We start from the raw sequence: 21,406 nt of genomic DNA on the forward strand, positions 1-21,406 counted from the left end.
ACCTTCATTAAAAAAAACAAAAAAACCCTTTAAGTGCTATTTCGTCCAAATCTGGGAATGTGACATAGAAATATAAAGCAAACTGCAAGTGGTATTTGGGTTCTTCATCTGGTTTTATACAACAGTTTATAAAAGAGAAGAAAAAAAATCTACAGCCAGAGAAATCAGACACTGATGAAGGCTTCTGTTAATCTTGAACTCATTCATGGCTTAAAGGTGAAAGGCCAAATTGTTCCATGCTTCAACTGTCTAGTCCATCCACACTGGATCAAACTACTTGTCTCCAATATAAATCCAACAAAAGGTATGTGGAGAACTCAGATCACTTATCCTGCTTATTGAATTCATATTTCTCACTGGTAACACTTACACTGTATGTGAACATTATACGTACAATAAAACCCAAGTATGGGAAACTAAACTTCCCCTTCTAAAGGGTTTAAACCACATTCAAAACATCTTAGAAACAATGAACTTAATAAACCTCTATAAGTCCATTTCAATGTCAAATGTCCTATAATTTCAAAGTAGTGCACTTTTGTATTTACTTTAGAATACACAGGGTTAGATACGTACCACATTAAAACTTGGTGGCAAGTACCCCTGACATGGGAGGAAACAAGAAAATTACAGCAACAATTACAGAAGTATATCCTCTTGTGGCTCGTGTTAACATTGCCAAATCCCTGTATAAATCAGAACCAACTATTCATAGAATGTACCTGTCAGCAATATGCTACGTGACATATGGCTCTACTTAATCAAATATACAATTCCATTTTTTAAAAAACTCAGAATATTCCTTCAAGGCACTGTGTTAACCAGTCAGTCATTCACACTCTGATGTGGTTTAAAACATTTAAATATTTATGTACCATATTTTATTTATATGTACAGCTAGCTATGTCTAAGAGAATATTTTTGTCCTGGGAGGAAACTGATATTTCTGAAGGCCATTTTGCAGTAGTTGCTACACATGAGTCCTTTTATAATGGCTCTGATACCAAGACAAAAATATCCTAGGTTTAAATGCTCTATCAATGACTCTTTTATATTTTCTAGGTTTGTTTTTTATTAAATGCATTGTTCAAAATATGACAAAAAAAAAAAAAAAAAAAAAAAAACAGAAATTGGAGCCATGGAGGTTTTTTCACATCACTATTTGAACCAGCTGCAAAGATTTAGATCACACTAGCTCTTATTTTACGCATGTCCTTTGCAACAAGAAAACCATGGAATGCCCTTAAAAAAGATTTTTAAAATACAAAACAGATGTGTTATCTTCTTTCCTTTTGCTATTCCAGTGCCATGTTAGGTAATTAATTCCTTAGTCTTGTATAGGTCTTCATGCATATAAAGAAAATAGTTTATTCCCATAAAAATTCTTAAGTTAGAGAACCAAAGCCACTCCCCTACTCCCATACCCAAGAGGTCACTGTGGGATGAAGGACCATTTCTCTCAGACAGCCAGCTCCACACAAATGTATGTAACATATACAAAATGTGAAGAAATGTCTCAGCTTAAACAGCAACACAAACTTGATAGACATACAATAGAACACTGAAAGTCAGTAATGAAAGCAGAAGTGATTTGTTTTTAAATCAATGAACATATCAACCAAGCATTCTGTGAAATTACTCTCATGCTAGCAGATATGGACAGGTTTCCCATTTTAAATATGCCATTTAGCATAGACTTATACTGCATCCCTTTTTGGATATAGCTAATTTCTGATGAGATAAAAGTTAAAAATTATTAAAGTAATCAAGAGTCTCTAACTGACCCACACAATCCATTATCCAGCACTTTTTAGTGAATCAAACAAGGCAGAATGACAGTAGAGGAAAAGATGAAGACTAGTTCATCTCACTGTTTTCTTTTTTTTGAAAAGATGAAATGCTTATTAACAGAAAGGCTCACACAGGTTCTTCATTTCTGCAATGGACCCTGAGACAATTCGGTACATAGCTAAGTTAAAGGTTTGGCAAACTAAAGCCACAATACTTGGAAAAAATTTCTGGGAATATGTTACTTTCCACACAGATGTGGTACATTAGTCACAAAAATGTGGGCATGATCACCAACTCATGTGTGGGGAACACATATTCCCCAAAGTTTTTAAAAAATAACACGCATCACTTTGCCAAAACAGAGAAGGCCCCAAATATTATGGTGCCCATCAAATTTTTTCATTCTCTTACATTTTTGTTTGTGTTTAACTTATTATTAGAAGTGATAACATTCAATACCTAATAAAAGATCATATGCAACCAAACTGTAAGCTGTTCTGGAATGTGCATACCTGTTGCCAAGCTTGTATTGCAGTGTTTAGAGAATGAACTATATGCTGTCCAAAGTTTACAAATATAGAGTCAACTATCATGGTGCAGTCGAGCTGCTTTTCAACTGTACTGTTGGAAACTGCAATCTGTCCAAAGATGCTGAAGGGTTTCACCAGGCTTTGCATTGTAACATTTCTGCACTCTAGAAGTTTACAGTCTGTTTGTGCTGAGACTCGAATCTCCTGACAGACAGAACCATTATTCCACTGTCGAAGATACACGTGTGGTTCTCTGAAGGAAACAATCATGTATTCTAGTTCAGATGGCACATTTTTATCAGAAATGAATGGCTTTAGGTGCTGTGGTTGCGCTGTTAAGAAAACAAAAACAGCAGTTAAGATGAGCCAATACTTCACGGAAATAAAGAGTGAGATGACATTTAACTTACTTTTTGGTTACTGAATTTAATATATTGTGTTTAATAAATTCAAACATTGTCTGAAAGATATTACAATCTTTGAATTACCATTTGATACTTGCAAACAAAACTTTTGTTCAATCAGGTCTCTAAAATTCATATTGTTCAAAGATTACTTTCACTTTCACAGACAAAAATTTGATCACAGAAGACAAGTAAAATGAATAGGAGGTAACTATCTAAGGAGAGTTTTATAGCACTACTCTGTATCTACCAACCAAATCTCAAAAATAAAAACAAAAACATGATTCAAGGAGATTTAGAAAAAAGAAAGCTAAACTCCATTTTTGCTGAAAAGGCAAGATGCTTAACAGCAGCTGTGTTTGGTTTTAATCTGATGTTTTCCCTTTTCCCATTACATGAAAACCTAATAGCTGAATCAAAATGTATTAAATAGAAAAGGTTTGGTACAGAATATAGTGGTTTAGAAATAATTATTCAAGTAAAATTAGCAAATTTATAAAAGGCTACTTTGGGTGTGTGGGAAAATTTAATCTTCTTCCTTCTAAACTTATAAAAACAGCACTCCTTTAAATTAATCAGAGAATGGGCCCCTCTTGTGTAGATGGTATTCATTCTTTTGAAATCAGGCAATATCAAGTACTTTCGAAATCTATTTGCCAGTCATGGAATGGCTCAGAAGACAGAACAAAAACAGACGTGTTTCTTTCAAAAAGATCATAATTTCAAATAATAGTCAACCTGCAATTTTTGTAACTTCCTTGAAAATTCTCCTTAGGAAGCATGCAGAAACATGGCAGCACAATACCATTCGTAACTTATATAACAGGTCCAGAAGCTGGTTCCAAAGTAAGGGGTGCACTTTTGTACCAAATCAACTTTAGAATAACTTTGCCAGTGCTCACTTTATATTTTCTGAAAATTATAAGGGTAAAAATGGATGAATTGTGTCTTGAGAACATTCAGGAGGCAACAGTAAGCATTAAGTGGATATTATTCTGATGCTAAAGTAAAGATACCTGTGCCTAGTTGATCAAGGTGATGACAAAGACGGAACTCCAGGCAAGCAAACTGGAAGGAAATGCAGAGAGATGGGACAAACCACGGGGTAAAACAGGAGTCCACTCTGGTACAGGCAGCCAGGGCTGTTGGAGTTACAAGCTGATCACAAGTGCTTTGGGAACCAGATTCACTGGCAGAGCTACGGGAAATAAGTAGTAAAAGAAGTTCAGTAACCTAAATTACCCAATATTATATAAGTGAAATGTCTTTCCATAAAGGTTTTTAAAGCTAGCACCCCAAATCTTATAGTCAATATGTTATCAAATCTTCTTTATTTACTCACACATAAAGTAGTTGTTTTAAAAAATTAAGTTCCTATTGATCATTCTATATAAATTATTGGCAGAAAACTTTCAAAGGATCCTCAACCCCCAGGCCATGTTGACCTGCTTCTAACTCAATTTTCTTCCATCTCCATCTCACATAACTTATAGACAATTTGTTTTCATATTAGTTTAAGACCAACAAAATTCAGAGTATGACCCAATACTTTCAGTGTCACCATAAATGTTTCACTTTCGTTGTACTTCATATTCCATACCCATATTCCTATATGAGTCAGTCAATACTTTTCATTGAACACCCTCTGAATACTGTACTAGGTGAAGGAAACGGTTAATGGACTTCTGTGGTCAGCACCCAAGGACGTGTTCACTTGGTGAACTCGCAAACGAGTTAACCAAGAAATGTCAAGGATTGCAAACAATCCTTGAGAACGCTTGAAGTTGTGAGAACACTTTCTTGGGATGTTCCCAGGAGGCGCATTATAGATAACCAAGTGCTTGAGAAGGGAGGCAATGGCATTCTGCTCTTGAGAAAAGGATAACAGAATTTATGCGTTAATGCTTATCTCGCATGCACTAGCTTGCTAAATGTAATAAAAGCTGTAACAGCGGCTGGGTCGGTGCTACCTGCCTGAGAGAGCAGTGGCCCCCGCTCTTCACCTGCATCTCATCTGCTGTGTCTTCCTTCGCGTCTCCGATCATTTTAACCAACACTAGGTGCTATAAAAGTTATAACCATGTCCAGAAGAATGAGGGTACCATGGACAATTACAATGAATGGGTCCTCTCTTCACTTGCTGATCTTTTTAATACGTTTTATACAAGTGAAATCTGATGAAAATGAATAGTGGAGGCGTCCATAGGAGGCAAGACATTTGCATGGCAGCTGCTGATGTGCACAGGAAGCATGCTGCCTAGACTGCATTAGTGCTAGTAGAAGCATGAGAAATTGGGGTTTGGGGCAGGAAGGTGGAGAGCAAGGTGCATCCTATTAATTGTGGATCACTGAATAGATCCTTCCCTTCCCCCCTATTGTCCTCTGCCCTCTTCTTTCCAATCTGAAATTTGTTCTGCAGCTATGGTAGCCTGGCTCTCAAATCCAAAAGGAGCCTAGAAGAACAAACACTATGACTTATAGTATCCTAGGGAGAACTAAGACAGGAAAAACTAGAGAAATAAATCCTTGGTTTTCAAAGAAATCAGAGTTCTACGGGTGATACCAACACATAGACATTTACAAACATTACAAAACAGAACCACCACCCAGGAAAAGGAAAGTCCAAATTGCTGTCAGAGTGGAATCATAAGAGGAACTCAGAATGGCGTGGGGTGAGTCATGTGTGATTCTCAGAAGTGTGACTCTTCAGCTGGGTTTAAGAGGCTGTGAAAAGCCTGGTGAAAATGAACACTAGGAAGATTCCAACATGTTTACTGAGTTGTTTAATCTCAAAGAGTTTACAGTTATGTGGTGGTATTTACTGCAATGTTAGTAAATCTGTATCACATACAGAGAGAACATTAACCCTGGGCCACTATGTTATTGACTAAACGCTATGCACAAAAATTAAGCTAAGTACATTCTTAAAACATCTATAAATGGGCACACTAATCCAAACAACTTTCTAGGAATTTATCTATGGTGTTATAAATAAAAGATTTCATTGGCAAGGTAAAATTAAAACTTGCATTTATTCAGAAAAAGCAAAATGTATCAGTTGTACATGTGTTTTACACATTTGAACTCTTTCTCTTATGCTACTTAAAGAAGTTGTAAGAAAAAGGGTACAATTTTAGTCAAAATATTAAAAATCCAGGTGAGAGTTCTACGAGATCAGTTTTAAAACAGTGAGTACACAATTTGAGGTATTTATTTGAAGCGTTTTTTTTGCCAACTACAATTTCTGACACTCTGAGATTTTCCAAGATTTATTTTTCTATCTCTTGAGAATAGCAGCTATTATAACGTATTGGAAAAGGTTGGTAAAACAGCATGAGTATCTGCCATAATCTTTATTTATAACAAATTAATTCTTCACGTTCCCTGAATTAAATGCACTAATCAGTAGCTAGAAAGAGATATTTCTAAGTATATATTAAGGGACTTCAAAAAGTTCGTGGAAAGGGCCGGCCCGTGGCTCACTCGGGAGAGTGTGGTGCTGATAACACCAAGGCCCCAGGTTCGGATCCCATATACGGATGGCCGGTTCGCTCACTGGCTGAGCGTGGTGCTGACAACACCAAGTCAAGGGTTAAGTCCCCTTACCGGTCATCTTTAAAAAAAAAAAAAAAAAAAAAAAAAAAAAAGTTCGTGGAAAAATGGGATCAAAAGATATTACGAATCTTTCCATGAACTTTTCAAAGCCTGATCGTATAGCAACTCCTGAGTCATAAAATCATACTCAAGTGATCAGCAATACTCTTTCAATCCTGAAATCTTGACTAAAATGGTTACTAGATCAATCTGTATTCAAAAACTTATACTTCTGAAGTGAACCCCACCCCTGAGAGACCCTCGTAGCCACCTCCAAGGCCCTGCCAGAGAGACAGATAGCCTCAGCGTCAGCAACACTCCCTATCACTACTGTGGACACCAGTGTGGAATGAGTGGTCCATGACAGCCACCATCATAGCAACTTTTGCCACAAGGATGGCTCGCTGTCATAACAGCAGCCACTGATACCTCATTGGGTACCTGTCATAGGTATAGACAGAAGGAGGCTTACCAGTGGAGCCTAGGGAAAGAGTAAAGAAAAAAGAGAAGACCCACCCAAAGTCATCCATTCAACTACTATACGCCAGTGCACCTCTCAGGGCCAGGGTGAGCTAACCAGGATGCCAACAGTACTGCCCAAGAACATCCACCATAACGTAAGAGTGACAAGACTCCAGGTGCTACCCTCCAAAATTTGAGTTTGTCCATGCTCTGATGAACTAACATAGTGTCACCAACCTCAGCAAGGAAATTCTAAGTGTCCCAGGGACTAGGTCACAGAGGCACTCTCACATAACTCCAATACCGAATTCAGCCAAAGTACCTACATGGAGAGTATACTACTGTGTCTACCTGGAACCAATATTAAAACACCCCACTCAACTGTCATTATAACACACATCCACATGAGGATCTCCCTCTCTGCAAACCCCACTCCAGAGTATGAGAAAAAGCAACTTTTCTACCATATGACCAAACACCAACGTAGAGATACTAGAAATATGAAAAAAACAAGGAAATACGACACCACGAAAGGAATATAATAATTCTCAAATACCAGAGCCTATAGAACAGGAAGTCTCTGAAATGGCTGAAAAGGAAATTTGAGCAACAATTCTAAGAAAATTCAATGAGATACAAGAAGATTCAGTTAGACAACATAAATAAATGATAAAAAGTATCCAGGACACAAAGGAGGAAATGTACAAAGAAATTAATGCCCTAAAAAAGAATGTAGCAGAGCTTGAGGAGCTGAAGGATTCTTTTAACAAAATATAAAACACAACAGAGAGCTTAAATAGCAGACTAGAACAAGTAGAAGAGAGGATTTCTGATCCTGAAGATGACCTTTTCCAAATAACCCAAGTGGACAAAAAAAAAGAAAAAATTTTTTTAAATGAAGAAAATCTGAGAGAGACAGCAGATAACCTTAAGTGCTCAAATATCTGAATCATGGGTGTTCCAGAAGGAGAGGAAAAAGAAAAAGGCACTGAAAACATATTCAACAAAATAAGAGCAGAAAACTTCCCAGGTTTAGGGAGAGATACAGATGTGAAGATAAATAAATACAGATCTGAAGATAAATAAATCCACAAGGCTCAAAGATCCCCAAACAAATTCAACCCAGAAAGGTCCTTTCCCAGACATGTTATAGTCAAACTGGCAAAGCTCAAAGACAAAGAGAGAATCTTAAAAGCTCTGAGAGAAAAGCATCGAGTCACCTATAAGGGAGTCCCTATTGGACTAAGAGCCGACTTTTCATCAGAAACCCTAAAAGCCAGAAGAGAATGGGATGATATATTCAAAATACCAAATGACAAAAATTGTCAGCCAAGAATACTATACCCAGCAAGGCCATCCTTCTGAAATGAAGGACAAACAGTATATTTCTCAGACAAAAAAAACCATGGGAGCTCACCACCACATGACCAGCCCTACAAGAAATTCTCAAGGGAGTACTGTGCCTGGTACCTGAAAAACAACCATCCCTACCATGAATACTCAAGAAAGAACAAAATGCACCAGTAAAACAAAAATGCAAACAATAAAGAGAAAAGAACATTATCTACCACTTCAATAAACTAACAAACATGGAAGACAAACAGTAAAATGGGAAGAAAGGAACAAAAGATGTTTAAAATATTCAAACAAAAATCAATAAAATGCCAGGAGTAAATCTACACCTTTCAATAATAACTCGATGTAAAAGGATTAAATTCCATACTCAAAAAACAGACTGACTAATTGGATTAAAAAGATAGACCCAATAATATGCTGTCTTCAAGAGACTCACTTTACCTGTAAAGACACACACAGACTAAGAGTGAAAGGATGTAAAAAGATAAGCCATGCAAAGAGAAACCAAAAACAAGCTGGAGTAGCTATTCTTATATTGGATAAAATAGATTTTAAACCAAAAACCATAAAAAGAGATAAAGAAGGCCGCTATATAATGATAAAGGGATCTATCCAGGAAGAAGACATAACAATCATAAATATATATGCACCCAGCATCAGAGCAGCCAGTTATAAAAAGCAAATACTATAGGGAAGAGACAGACCCAAATACCATAATAGTAGGGGAACTGAACACCCCACTTTCAACACTGGACACATCATCTAGGCAAAAAATCAACAGAGAAACACAACACCTAAAAAACACTTTAGACCAATTGGACCTGGCACATATCTACAGAACATTTCATCCAGCAACCACAGAATATACATTCTTCTCATCAGCACAAGGAACATTCTCCAGGACAGACCACATGTTAGGTCACAAATCAAGTTTCAACAAATTTTTAAAAACTGAAATTATTTCCTGTATTTTTTCAGACCACAATGGATTAAAATTAGAAATCGGTTACAAGCAAAACTCTGGACACTATAAAAATACATGGAAATTAAACAACATTCTATTTAATGATATATGGGCCCAAGAAGAAATTAAACAGGAAATCAAAAACTTTATTGAAAGTAATGAAAATAATGACACATCATACCAAAACCTGTGGGATACTGCAAAAGCAAGAGTAAGAGTGAAGTTTATCCCAATAAATGCTTACTTCAGAAGAATGGAAAGATGGCAAATAAACCACCTAACACTTCACCTTAAAGAACTAGAAAAACAAGAACAATCCAATCCCAAAGTTAGTAGACAGAAGGAAATAATTAAGATCAGAGCAGAACTAAATTAAATAAAAACCAAAAAAACAATACAAAAGATCAATGAAACAAAAAGTTGGTTTTTTGAGAAGATAAACAAAATAGACAAGCCATTACCTAGGCTAACTAAAAAAAGAAGAGAGAAGACCCAAATAATGAAAATTAGAAACGAAAAAGCAGACTTTATAACCAATATCACAGAAATGCAATGAATCATTAGAGACTGTTATAAACAACTATATGCCAATAAATTTGAAAACTTGGAGGAAATGAACAAACTTCTGGACACAAACAAACTACCAAGACTGAATCAAGGAGACACAGAAAACCTGAAGAGACCAATAAAAATCAAAGAGATAAAAGCTGTAATCAGCAGTCTCCTGGCAAAGAAAAGCCCAGGACCGGATGGCTTCACTGCCAAATTCTACCAAATTTTAAAGAAAAAATAATACCAATTCTCTACAATCTATTCCAAAAAATTGATACAGAGGCCATTCTCCTAAACTCATTCTATGAGGCAAACATCACCCTGATACCAAAACCAGACAAAAATGCAACAACAAAAAAGAAAACTACAGGTCAATATCTTTGATGAATATAGATGCAAAAATCCTCAATAAAATATTAGCAAATAGAATACAGGAACACATCAAAAAAATTATAAACCATGATGAGGTGGGATTAATCCCAGGGATGCAAGAATCCCTGAAAGTTCAACATACTCAAGTCAATAACAAAATCAAGGACAAAAACCATATGATTATCTCAAAAGACACTGAGAAGGCATTTGACAAAATTCAACATTCCTTCATGATAAAGACTCTCAACAAATTAGGTACAGAAGGAAAGTATCTTAACAAAATTAAAGCCATATATGATAAACCCACTGAATGGAGATATCATCCTGAATGGAGAAAAGTTGAAAGCTTTTCCCTTAAGAACAGGAACAAGACAAGGTTGACCACTCTCACCACTCCTATTCAACATAGTATTGGAAGTATTAGCCATACCAATCTGGGGAGAGAAGGAAAGAAAGAAAGGGCATGCAGATTGGGAAAGACAAAGCCAAATTGTCCCTGTTAGCAGCTGACACGATCCTATATACAGAGCAGCCTAAAGACTCACAAAAAAACTCTTAGAGTTGATAAATGATTTCAGCAAAGTTGCAGGACACAAAATAAACATGCAAAAATCAGTATCATTTTTATACTCCAACAACAAAGTAGTAGAAAAAGAAATCAAGAAAGCTAGCCCATTTACGATAGTCACCAAAAAAATCAAATACCTAGGAATAAAGTTAACCAAGGATGTGAAATATCTCTGTGACAAGAACTACAAATCCCTGTTGAGAGAAATTAAAGAGGACACAAGAAGATGGAAATATATTCCATGCTCTTGGATTGGAAGAATTAACATTATGAAAATGTCCATACTACCCAAACTAATCTACAGATTCAATGCAATTCCCAATAAAATATTGATGACATTCTTCACAGAAATGGAAAAAACAATCCTAACATTCATATGGAGGAGCAAAAGACCCTGAATAGCCAAAGCAATTTTGAGCAAAAAAATAAAGCAGAGGCATAACACTACTTGACTTCAAACTATACTACAAAGATCTGGTAACCAAAACAGCATGGTACTGGCATAAAAACAGACACATGGACCAATGGAACAGAATAGAAAACCCAGAAATCAGCCCATATATCTACAGCCATCTGGGATTCAACAAAGGCATCAAGAACACACACTGGGGAAAAGACTACATCTTTGATAAATGATGCTGAGAATTTTTTTTTTTTTAAAGATGACCAGTAAGGGGATCTTAACCCTTGGCTTAGTGTTGTCAGCACCACGCTCAGCCAGTGAGCGAACCGGCCATCCCTACATAGCATCCGAACCCATGGCCTTGGTGTTATCAGTGCTGCACTCTCCCGAGTGAGCCACGGGCTGGCCCTGATGCTGGGAAAATTGGACATCCATATGTTGAAGAATGAAACTAGACCCATGCCTCTTGCCATATACCAAAATCAACTCAAAATGGATTAAAGAATTAAATATACATCCTGAAACTATGAAACTCCTAAAAGAAAATATAGGGGAAACACTTTAGGAAGTAGAACTGGGCACAGACTTTATGAATATGACCCCAAAAGCACAGGCAACATAAGGAAGAATAAACAAATAGCATAATGTCAAACTAAAAAGCTTCTGCACAGCAAAAGAAACAATTAACAGAGTGAAAAGTCAACCAGCAGAGTGGGAGAAAATATTTGCAAAATACATATCAAAGGATTAATACCCAGAATATACAAGGAACTCAAACAACTTAACAGCAAAAAAATAAGTAGCCCGATTAAAAAATGGGCAAAGGTGCTGAATAGGCATTTCTCAAAGAAAGATTTACAAATAGCTAACAGACACATGAAAAAATGCTCAACATCACTCAGCATCTGGGAAATGCAAATCAAAACCACACTGAGATATCATCTCATTCCTGTTAGGCTGGCTAAAATAAAAAAGACTGAGAATAAGAAATGTTGGTGAGGATGCAGAGAAAGGGGAACCCTCATACAGTTGGTGGGACTGCAAAATGGTGCAGCCGTTATGGAAAATGGTATGGAGGTTCCTCAAACAACTGCAAATAGAACTGCCTTGTGACCCAGCTATCCCACTGCTGGGTATATACCCAAAGGAATAGAAATGATCATGTTGAAAGGATACCTGCACTCACTCCCTTGTTTATTGCAGCTCTATTTACAATAGCCAAGAGTTGGAACCAGCCTAAAACCCCATCAATGGATGAGTGCATAAGAAAAATGTGGTATATTTGCACAATGGAATACTACTCTGCTGTTAAAGAATGAAATTCTGCCATTTGCAGCAACATAGATGAACTTAGAGAAAATTATGTTAAGTGACCAAAGCCAGGCACAGAAAGAGAAATGCCACATGTTCTCATTTGCATGTGGGAGCTAATAAAAATAAATAAACAAATAATAGAAAAAAAATGAAAGACACAACAATCACAATAATTCTTTGAATTTGTTAAGAGAAGTGAACAGAACTGAGGTTGCCAGGGGTGGGAAAGGGGGAGAGGGAGCGAGAGAAGGGAGGAACTGGTAAAGGGCCATGAAAATCAATTATATTGTATAATGATAAATAAAAAAAATTTTTAGACTTTTATTTAAAAATTGGAGTCATCAAAATTAAACACTTCTTAAACAAAATTGATATGGTATATAAAATCTGAATATTCTTAACTATATGTTGAATCAGTACATTTATAGTTTTTGATATTATTAATTTATTCACCATTATATACTATAAAAATAGCATATAAGTGTTTGTTTCTCTTTTTCAAGAGGATTGAAAGGATCTGAGCACAATAGAACTAAATGGGCACAATAGAACTAAATGGTCATAAATATGAGTGATGACCTTGCTAGAGATTTACAGAAACTACATTTGCATAATTTCTTTAATTAAGTACAATGGACTTTGATATTATTCAGGTATCATTGTTGTTATTTTTTTTTTTTTTTGGCAGCTGGCTGGCACGGGGATCTGAACCCTTGATCTTGGTGTTACAAGGCCACACCCTAACCAACTGAGCTAACCTGCAGCCCTGATTCAGATATCGAAAGGAAAAACAACTTATGAGATGCATAATAAGCAGAAATAGAAAAGTAAAAAAAATAACTCACAACCTATAATATTCATATTTCAGTTCTTCTCCTTTTCCCAAAAGATTTTCAAAAGATTTTCAAAATTCATGGCCCATGGCAGTGTTCACAGAAGTCTCTGGTGTTATTCATTTCTAACATGATGGAAAATGGCCCCTAGAAGCAAGACCTCTCAAACAGTAATAAACAGAACTCAAGATTCAGTACTTTGTTCAAATATCTGTAAGTTCATTTATTTATTTTTATTTTTTAAAGAAAATTTATTATACTACATGTGGGGAACAACAGTGATTTTCAATAATTGTGTACAACGTGCGATGGTTAGATCAGGCTAGTTAGCTTATTCATCATTACAATACTCAATGAGTAAGTTCAGATGTAAACTCAGAATTTTAGAATAGTGGGAATATTCTAAATGATAGAAAGCATGCAAGAATTTTATGTATCTATACTTTTATTTTAACCAAAGGGTTATTTATCAACTGTCCTGGGTGACCTATAAAGGGGTATCAATTCTTTAAACAAGGAACATCCAGCATACCTAGAAGTAGATTAATTCTATTTTAATGGCACTGTGGAGAGCCAAGCATACTCCCTAAAGATTCACCCGAGTGTCACTCTGGGGTGAACTACTCCAGCACAGGAGGTACCAAACAATGATCTGACTTGAATGAAGAAACTCTGAGCTTTTCTCTGGATCCCTCTGTGGTAATAAGCATTTTATAATATAGATAAGAGATTAAGCAGAGAGTAACTATGGCGAGAGAACCCAGATTAAAATGAATGCACTACCGCTTATATTGTAACATTGGGCAAATTATTTCATTTGGCTAAATCTCAGTTTTCTCATTTACAAATGACTACAGTAATTGGTCCTACTTTAAATATGACGTGAGATAATGCATATAAACTACTAAGCATGTCTAGCATGTGATAACAGAAAAAAACCCATCCATCCCTCTTTTTCCTGTTGGCAAAACAATGTACCATACTAGTCACTTTACTTAACATTAATTGGTGATTATCTTTTGCTCCCCAAGACAGATCTCACAATATCACACTGGCATTCATCTCAGTGTGGCACTGCCTCTCACCATTGATTCATCTAAACTCTCTCCTGCCTACAGTACAAGCACTGTCTGTCCTGGGAGAGTGCTGAATGGCTGAGGGAGGACACGGGAGCACGTGTGCACCTGCCACACCATGTTCTCTCTACTCCTTCAGGTCACCATTTTTCAAATGCCTTAATCCTAACCCAAAAGAATAAATACACTTTTATTGTAATCCTTTTATTATATAAATCAGGAGGGGAAAAGATTCCCTGAAAATATGACACATACTGATGTTTTTCATTGTGACAAGATATGAGGATACTTCAAAAAGTTTGGGGAAAAATGGAATTAAAAGACGATATGAATCTTTCCATGAACTTTTTGAAGACCCCCTCATATATATAACACAAAATTTATCATTTTAACCATTTTAAAGTGTACAGTTCAGTGGCATTAAGTACATTCACATTGGTGTGTAACTGTCACCACTATCCATCTCCAAAAACTTTTTTATTTTCGCAAACTAGAACTCTATACCCATTAAACAATAACTCTGCATTCTCCCCTCCTGCCAGCCCCTGGCAGCCACCATTCTACTTTCTGTCCCTATGAATCTGACTACTCTCAGTATCTCATATAAGTGGAATCACAAAATATTTGTCTTTTTCACACTGATATTTTGCATTTTATTTTATCCTATTTTGTTTAAAGAGATTCTAGATGCAATCTGGTAAATTATTTCATGACCCAGTAATGGGTTGCAATCTTCAGTTTGAAAAACAGCCTTAAATAGGCCCTCCGATAAAGGATTCCTTTAAATCTAACTTAAAAAAGAAAGAGGGAGAGTAATCTTCTGAGATTCATAGAATAAGCAACACAACACAGAGACCTTGTTAGCACCATCAGCCGGGAACTTTAAGTGAGACCTGAGGAACACTGAGTACCTTGGAGAATGTGCATGGGAGAAGGACTACTGGGCAAAAGAACAACTCCCTGGAGGATTTTTTCTAACATAGATTTCAATTACGAACTAAAAGGAAATAGCAAAAGGCCTCAAAAGAACACTTTGGAAAAAAATGTAGGTATTCCTTTCACCCAAAGGAGAGAAGGCAAAAACTTAGGTTTAGCTCCCTAGGAAAGAATAAAGAAAGAATTTTTCTAGATTAATCCTGGATCACACCATTGTATGACTAGAAACAGAAGTGACAAAACAGCTCCTAATGTCAAGATTTATGTCTGAATGACTTTTAAAACTCAAAAGATTTAAAAAAAAGTTACCCCCAAATCTAAGTACATCTAAAAATACAAATCTAAGTAGGCAAATGAGGGGAACAATATCTGGAGGTCACAGTTACTTTCTGGTAGAAGAGAGCTCAACTAACCAGCAGATATAAAATAAATGATTCAGGGACTTAGCCATCATCTCTCTTTATCCGATTCCTCCACTGTCTCTATACACAAGAATCAAGGCTTTGGGAAATGAAAAGCAGCTCCTCCTCATATACACATAGATAGCTATGGATCACTGTCTTAAATATTACCAAACATGAATGGACAGTGACTTCTTTTATGGGATCTTAAAGCGGGTAGGAAGAGAAAAAAATATATGTATACATAGGCATATCGAGACATGAAAGCACTTCAAAAAACTCATCAGAGATTCAACTTTTCTTGCACTAGGAAACAGCCACACACCCTTAAAGCCATTCTCTTTCCAGTATACCTTTCATCAGAAATCAGCATTTTGAGGGTGGAAACAAAAAGTCCTTGTAAGCAATCTGCTCTCACATGTTTTAATGTTGTGAGAAGATGACCAGGCTTTATAAACAACAAAGTGCCAAAGACTTGGCACAGATCAACAGAGTTGAACATTATCATCAAACAACTGATAAAGTTAACTGGACATACATATCAAGATCTGCACAGTTATATTTGTGTCATATGATAAACACCTGTAATTTGTGACTTGACACAGCCAAAATAAGTACTTCTGGAGTTAGCCATTTGAGGGTAAAGATAAGGGGAAAACAAAGTACAAAGTTGTTCTAATCCACCAGAAGACAACTGATTGATGTTAAACCCAGGGAACTGGGTAGGGTGGCCCAAAGCCTGAGAGGAGGGCCCACAACTCCTTTTCCCTTTTCTTCCTCCCAGGGCCAGACACTGGGTAAGAAACTGCAAATTGCAAATAAGAGTATGTGGTTGCTGGGCAGCTTCCTTTTTTTGGCTTTCTAGATGGATCTACTTTCTACCCTTCCCCACCTTCTACTCTGCCCCTGGAAAGGACCTTTCTGGACTACATTAACAAGCTACTTTGTCCTCTGGCTTGTCCTTGTGTTCAGTCAGTGAGAGGTACCCACAGGAGACTGGAAGGCAAGAGATGAGTTAGGTGAGGGTATATATTTCCTTGGCTCCCTGTCAGCTAGATCTCTGTACATTGGCTGTGCCTCTCTATCAAAAGCAGCTGCAAATACTGGTAGAGTTTTAGTAATGGCTCTGTCACCTGGCTCCTTTAGGTCTAAGAGTGAGATGGTTTCCCAGAGTTCCTAGCCCCAGGATACTGCACCATCCTTTAACCTTGCCCATACTTTTGTAGAGTCCTTCATTAAATTCATCAGTCACCCAGTATGAGTTGTCATCTGTTTCCTGTCAGACCTGACTGATAAACATGGTTTAATTAGGCTTCGGCAATGGACAATGGGTGTGGGCAAATACATACATGATGAGACTAACGATAAATAGCTGAAATGGAGAGCCTGACCAGGGCTTCAGAGGTTGCATTTCTTGCCTCCAGTCCAGTGCACAGCAAATAGAAGGGGAAAGCTCCCAAAAGTCAGTATTGTTGTGGAAACTAAGTCTAAAGGTCAACATTTACTCTACTTCAAATGCTACCTTCAAAAAACCATAATCATTACCAATCCATTTGTTTTCATATGATCAGGAAAACCACCAGTTAAAGATGGTGAAATGTCATTACTGACTCTTTTGTCTTCAGTCCTTTGCACTGGAGGCTTCCTGCCATCTCTTGAACTGGCTAGCTCCTATTCATTCTTTAAAGGTTCGGCTTAGAAATCAGGTTCTCAAGGCCACATAGCCTACTGGTGATGGAGCCAGGACTTAAACCCAGGTATTCTAACTTGAAGTTCTCTATTAAATACTACCTCTATTTACATACATACAGTGATGTCATTACCATTGTAGCAGCTACCCTCCACTATTTCAACTTAAGTGTTTTATTATGTTGACTTTTAAACCAACCCTTCTAATTTAATTTCATTAAGATAATTTTCTACCTGAAAAATGATCAATCACCAATAATTTAAAGCAAGACCAATTGTGAAAATATTAGGTAATGTGAAAAATCCCAGTGAGGACAAAATCTGTGATAACAATGTTAAAAGCTTGGTGAAAAATTGCTTGAATTTGATTGTCTGTATAAATTTCTGTTCCCTAAAGCCTCCACATTTCTATGGTGCTAAGCTTACCACAAAAGCAATTTTTATAAATGTTTCAGATTCAGAGGAATTAACCTTGTTTAAAATGCTTCTTTCAGTAATGTAGATGCATTTTTTAAAAAATCATAATCAACAAATCACTTCTAACTTTATACTATTAATGAAACTCAGGTTTAAAAAGAATCATTGTAATTATCCATACCTCTATTTTCTGAGTTTTCCTGGTTTCTGACTAGGTAATTTATACTTAGAAAAGGCTATCTTTCTATCCATCTCCTAATTCCTTACAGGATGAGTGTTCTTTTTATTGCACCATTATATACAGGTCTCTAATATATTCTCCTTAATTATATATTACTGGGTAATATGCTAGCAAGGTAATTATTTTTGAAGAGCCCAAATGTGATCTACAAGTAGAATATCTGAAGTATAAAACACATTATTAAGCATAAAAAGTAATCAATGAAAGAGACTGAGGCTACAGACCAAAATTTTAACAGAGGTTATCTCAGTGTGATATAATTATGGGTGGTATTATTTTCTTTATTTTCCAAATATTCTTCAATGAGCATATATTATTATTAATAAAAAATAAATACTTTCAAAGAAAAAGCATTCACAATTATTTATAATATAAAGTAGGAAGCAGAATACAAAATGGCATGCTATTATTAGAACTTTATAAAAGCATGTATGTATACATATAGGCAAAACAGAGATACCATAAAAAAGAAAAACAGTTGATTTGCAGGGTATTGGAATGGTGGATTTTCTCTCTGTTAATGTCAGAATGTTGTTTGGGAAGGAAAAAAAGGAGGGATTATATAAAAGAAGATAATGCTAAAGCCAACCCATCAGAAGAATCAGAAGTTAGGACATTGAAAGTGATGAATAGCACAGCCTCACAGTACACATAATATTATATGATCTAAGAAAACTATTCCTCTGGTTGTGGTTTACTTCTTTTCTCTTGTCTTTTATGGGAGCGTGAGCAGAAAGGTTTAGCAGGGATGTGTAAACTAGAAGAAGTGCAGAAGAGTATGTTGTTGAAGCCATTTTTCTTTACCGGAAGTCAGGGGATGTGTTAAGCAGGCAAACATTGGAAATGGGGATAATCTGGCCCTTTCTGGTACTAACCAGACACCCTATAGGAGGTGTGGAATAGAAAGTTCTGGGGACATGATTCAGAATACCTGAAGTCTATAGCTCTAGAGAGTCATTACGGCCAGACTTTATAGCTAGATAAAACTTCAGCTATCTGAAATCCCTTGGGTATAAGTTATTTTGGTTAGCCAAACTTTCCTAATGCCCAGAGGTTTGTCTCTGAAGTTTTATCATTAAAGATAGAAATATTTCCAAAATGCACCTTTTAGAAGGAAACAATTCAATTTATTTAACTTTTCATTTCATGTCCTACAGTTATCATTACACATATTGATTACTGCATCATTAGGAGTCTATTGAGTCTATATGGCTCTTTTCCTCTATATTTTTACGCTTAGGCTGATTGGATTTTATTTTTTTAAAGTTTGCTTTTTTGTATTTTTTTCTTTTATATGTAGGGAAAAGGTTCTTAGGGCTTATAAGGCTGTATTATACATAAAACACAGGAGTTTTAGTACATAGACTTTGAAAAATCAGATTTTATCTTTCTTCCTGGTTCTCATCTGTAGGTTACATAGATGCAGCCACTAGACAGCCAAGATACAGCTACGTGAGGGATCACTAGACAAGAGATGACTTGATGATAGTTCCCCAGTGTAATGCCACTATCTCATCTTTCACTGAGTTACCTTTGGTCATCAGCTCCATTTTGACTGCTGTTCAGGACAATTCTCCAAAGATCTGAGGATACCAATTTCTTCTGGTCATTCACAAGATTGATATCTGGCAACTGCAATTCACAGACTTTGCTTTCAGACAGATTAAATTCTCGAAATGCAACAAAAATCTTCTGAAGTTCATCCCAGTATTCCAAACTACAAGGAATCTATGTTAAAATATAGAAGATACTATGTTACAATAGAAACTATGTGTTTATATTTGTTGAAATGCAAATTAAACATTCATAAAAGTTATAACAGTAAGACTTTTAAAGGAGGATGAGGTTATAAGAGACAGCAGTTTCTTTTCATAGTTTTATATTCATCCTGTTTATTTTAAAAGAACTGCTCAAGAATAACACATGAAAACAGCCAATTTTTTTAAAAAATAAAAGAAAAAATGGGGAACAAATTTTATGAGGTGTTAAATGTGTCATAAAGCTATAGTAATTCAAAGACAAGGTTGGAATAGTAATGTACAAACAGATTAAAAGTACAGAATTTAAAAAAATCAGAAAAAGAGGTAAGAACAGATGAAATTTTAGTATGTAATGAAGTTGCCATTTCAAACAAGTAGTGAAAAGATGGAAAATGAGGTTGCAAGAACTGGCTAGTCATTTGAGAAAACCAAAGGGTCCCTACATCATTCTTCACACAGAACTAAATTTCAAAAGGATCAAAATGTTAAAGGCTAAAAAGTGAAAACATAGAGGAAAAAACTTCTGTTAATATTTTTTCATTTTATAATAGGGCAGCCTTTTCTATGATGGCATAAAACCATGGATGGGGGGGAAAAAAAACTACAATAAAATCAAATTTGAAAAAGCAAACTAGGATAAGACAGGTAATATTCAATGACAGATCAAGGAATATTCTGACAGCAGAGAGCTTGTAGAAATCAATAAGAAAACAATAAGTAAGCATAAAGAAAAGAGCAGACTTGTTCTAAAAGAGGTGGATTTGACAAGCTCCAAGTTCCTCAACTGCGCCGAATACCTACTTCATGCATACCACCCCCTGGGGGCCCTTCTGCATCACCCTTGTGGGACTTGGGGGTAAGGGGAACCAATGTAAACATGATACTTGTGCTGCTTGCCACTCCACGAGCAGTAAAATTCTCGTTTCTGACCCAGGAGTCTTATGTCTTCTGTCGGCATTCATGTAACACTAACAGGATAACTTATTAGCTGGCATAGGGTAAAATCTCAAGACCCTAACAGCAAGTAGTTCACAAAAGAAGAAATATAACCACCAAACATAAGAGATGCTCACCTTTATGAATTCTCAAAGAAATGCAAACTAGAGCAATAATATAATATTTTATTTATTAATCTTTTAAAAAATTAGTTTTAAAAGATTGACAGTTCTAATTTCTACGTAGGTGTGGGAAAAACATTCCTACACAATATTTTTAGGCAGTAATTTGGCAATATCTACAAAATGTTTATATCTTTTACCTAAGAAGTACATACCTAAGAATTTGTTTTACAGAGATTACAATGTATGTGTGCATATATATACGTATATATATATGTGTGTATATATGTATGTACATGTATGTGTATATTTGCTTTAGTACTATGTGTATTAGTAAGAAAAGTGGAAACAACACAAATATCTATCATAGGGGATGGTTAAATGTAACATGCTGATCTATAGAATGAACTACTATATAACCATTAAAATGAATAAGGAATATCTATATATATTAACACAAAAGATACCCAGTATATCTTATTAAACAAAAAAATTAATTTAGCTTTAAAATAAGAACATGTGGGTTGATCTTACTTGTCTTAAAAAAAAAAAAAAAAGGAAGAAAGACTAGGCTGAGATGTTTCCTCTTTTGGAAGCATTCCCTAAATACCACCCTCAGATCTGCTCACTGACTCTCTTGTGTCGTTTCTGTATCTAGTATACTCCTAGACCACAGAACTTGTTA

At 35.9% G+C, this 21,406-nt stretch overlaps 1 protein-coding gene across 2 annotated transcripts in view; it reads right to left on the reverse strand.

Annotated features, from left to right (window-relative positions):
• Positions 1 to 21,406, reverse strand: part of VPS13B (vacuolar protein sorting 13 homolog B) — a 794,525-nt gene that overhangs the window by 87,308 nt on the left and 685,811 nt on the right. For both annotated transcript variants that reach the window (XM_063079322.1, XM_063079323.1), the window contains exons 40-42: positions 19,435 to 19,631; positions 3,742 to 3,923; positions 2,304 to 2,653 (exon numbers count right to left, since the gene is read on the reverse strand). In XM_063079322.1, the coding sequence (XP_062935392.1) occupies positions 2,304 to 2,653; positions 3,742 to 3,923; positions 19,435 to 19,631 (729 nt within the window). The remainder of the gene's footprint in view (positions 1 to 2,303; positions 2,654 to 3,741; positions 3,924 to 19,434; positions 19,632 to 21,406) is intronic.

The sequence above is a fragment of the Cynocephalus volans genome, chromosome 15 (genome assembly GCF_027409185.1).
Source record: "Cynocephalus volans isolate mCynVol1 chromosome 15, mCynVol1.pri, whole genome shotgun sequence".
Taxonomy (NCBI): domain Eukaryota; kingdom Metazoa; phylum Chordata; class Mammalia; order Dermoptera; family Cynocephalidae; genus Cynocephalus; species Cynocephalus volans.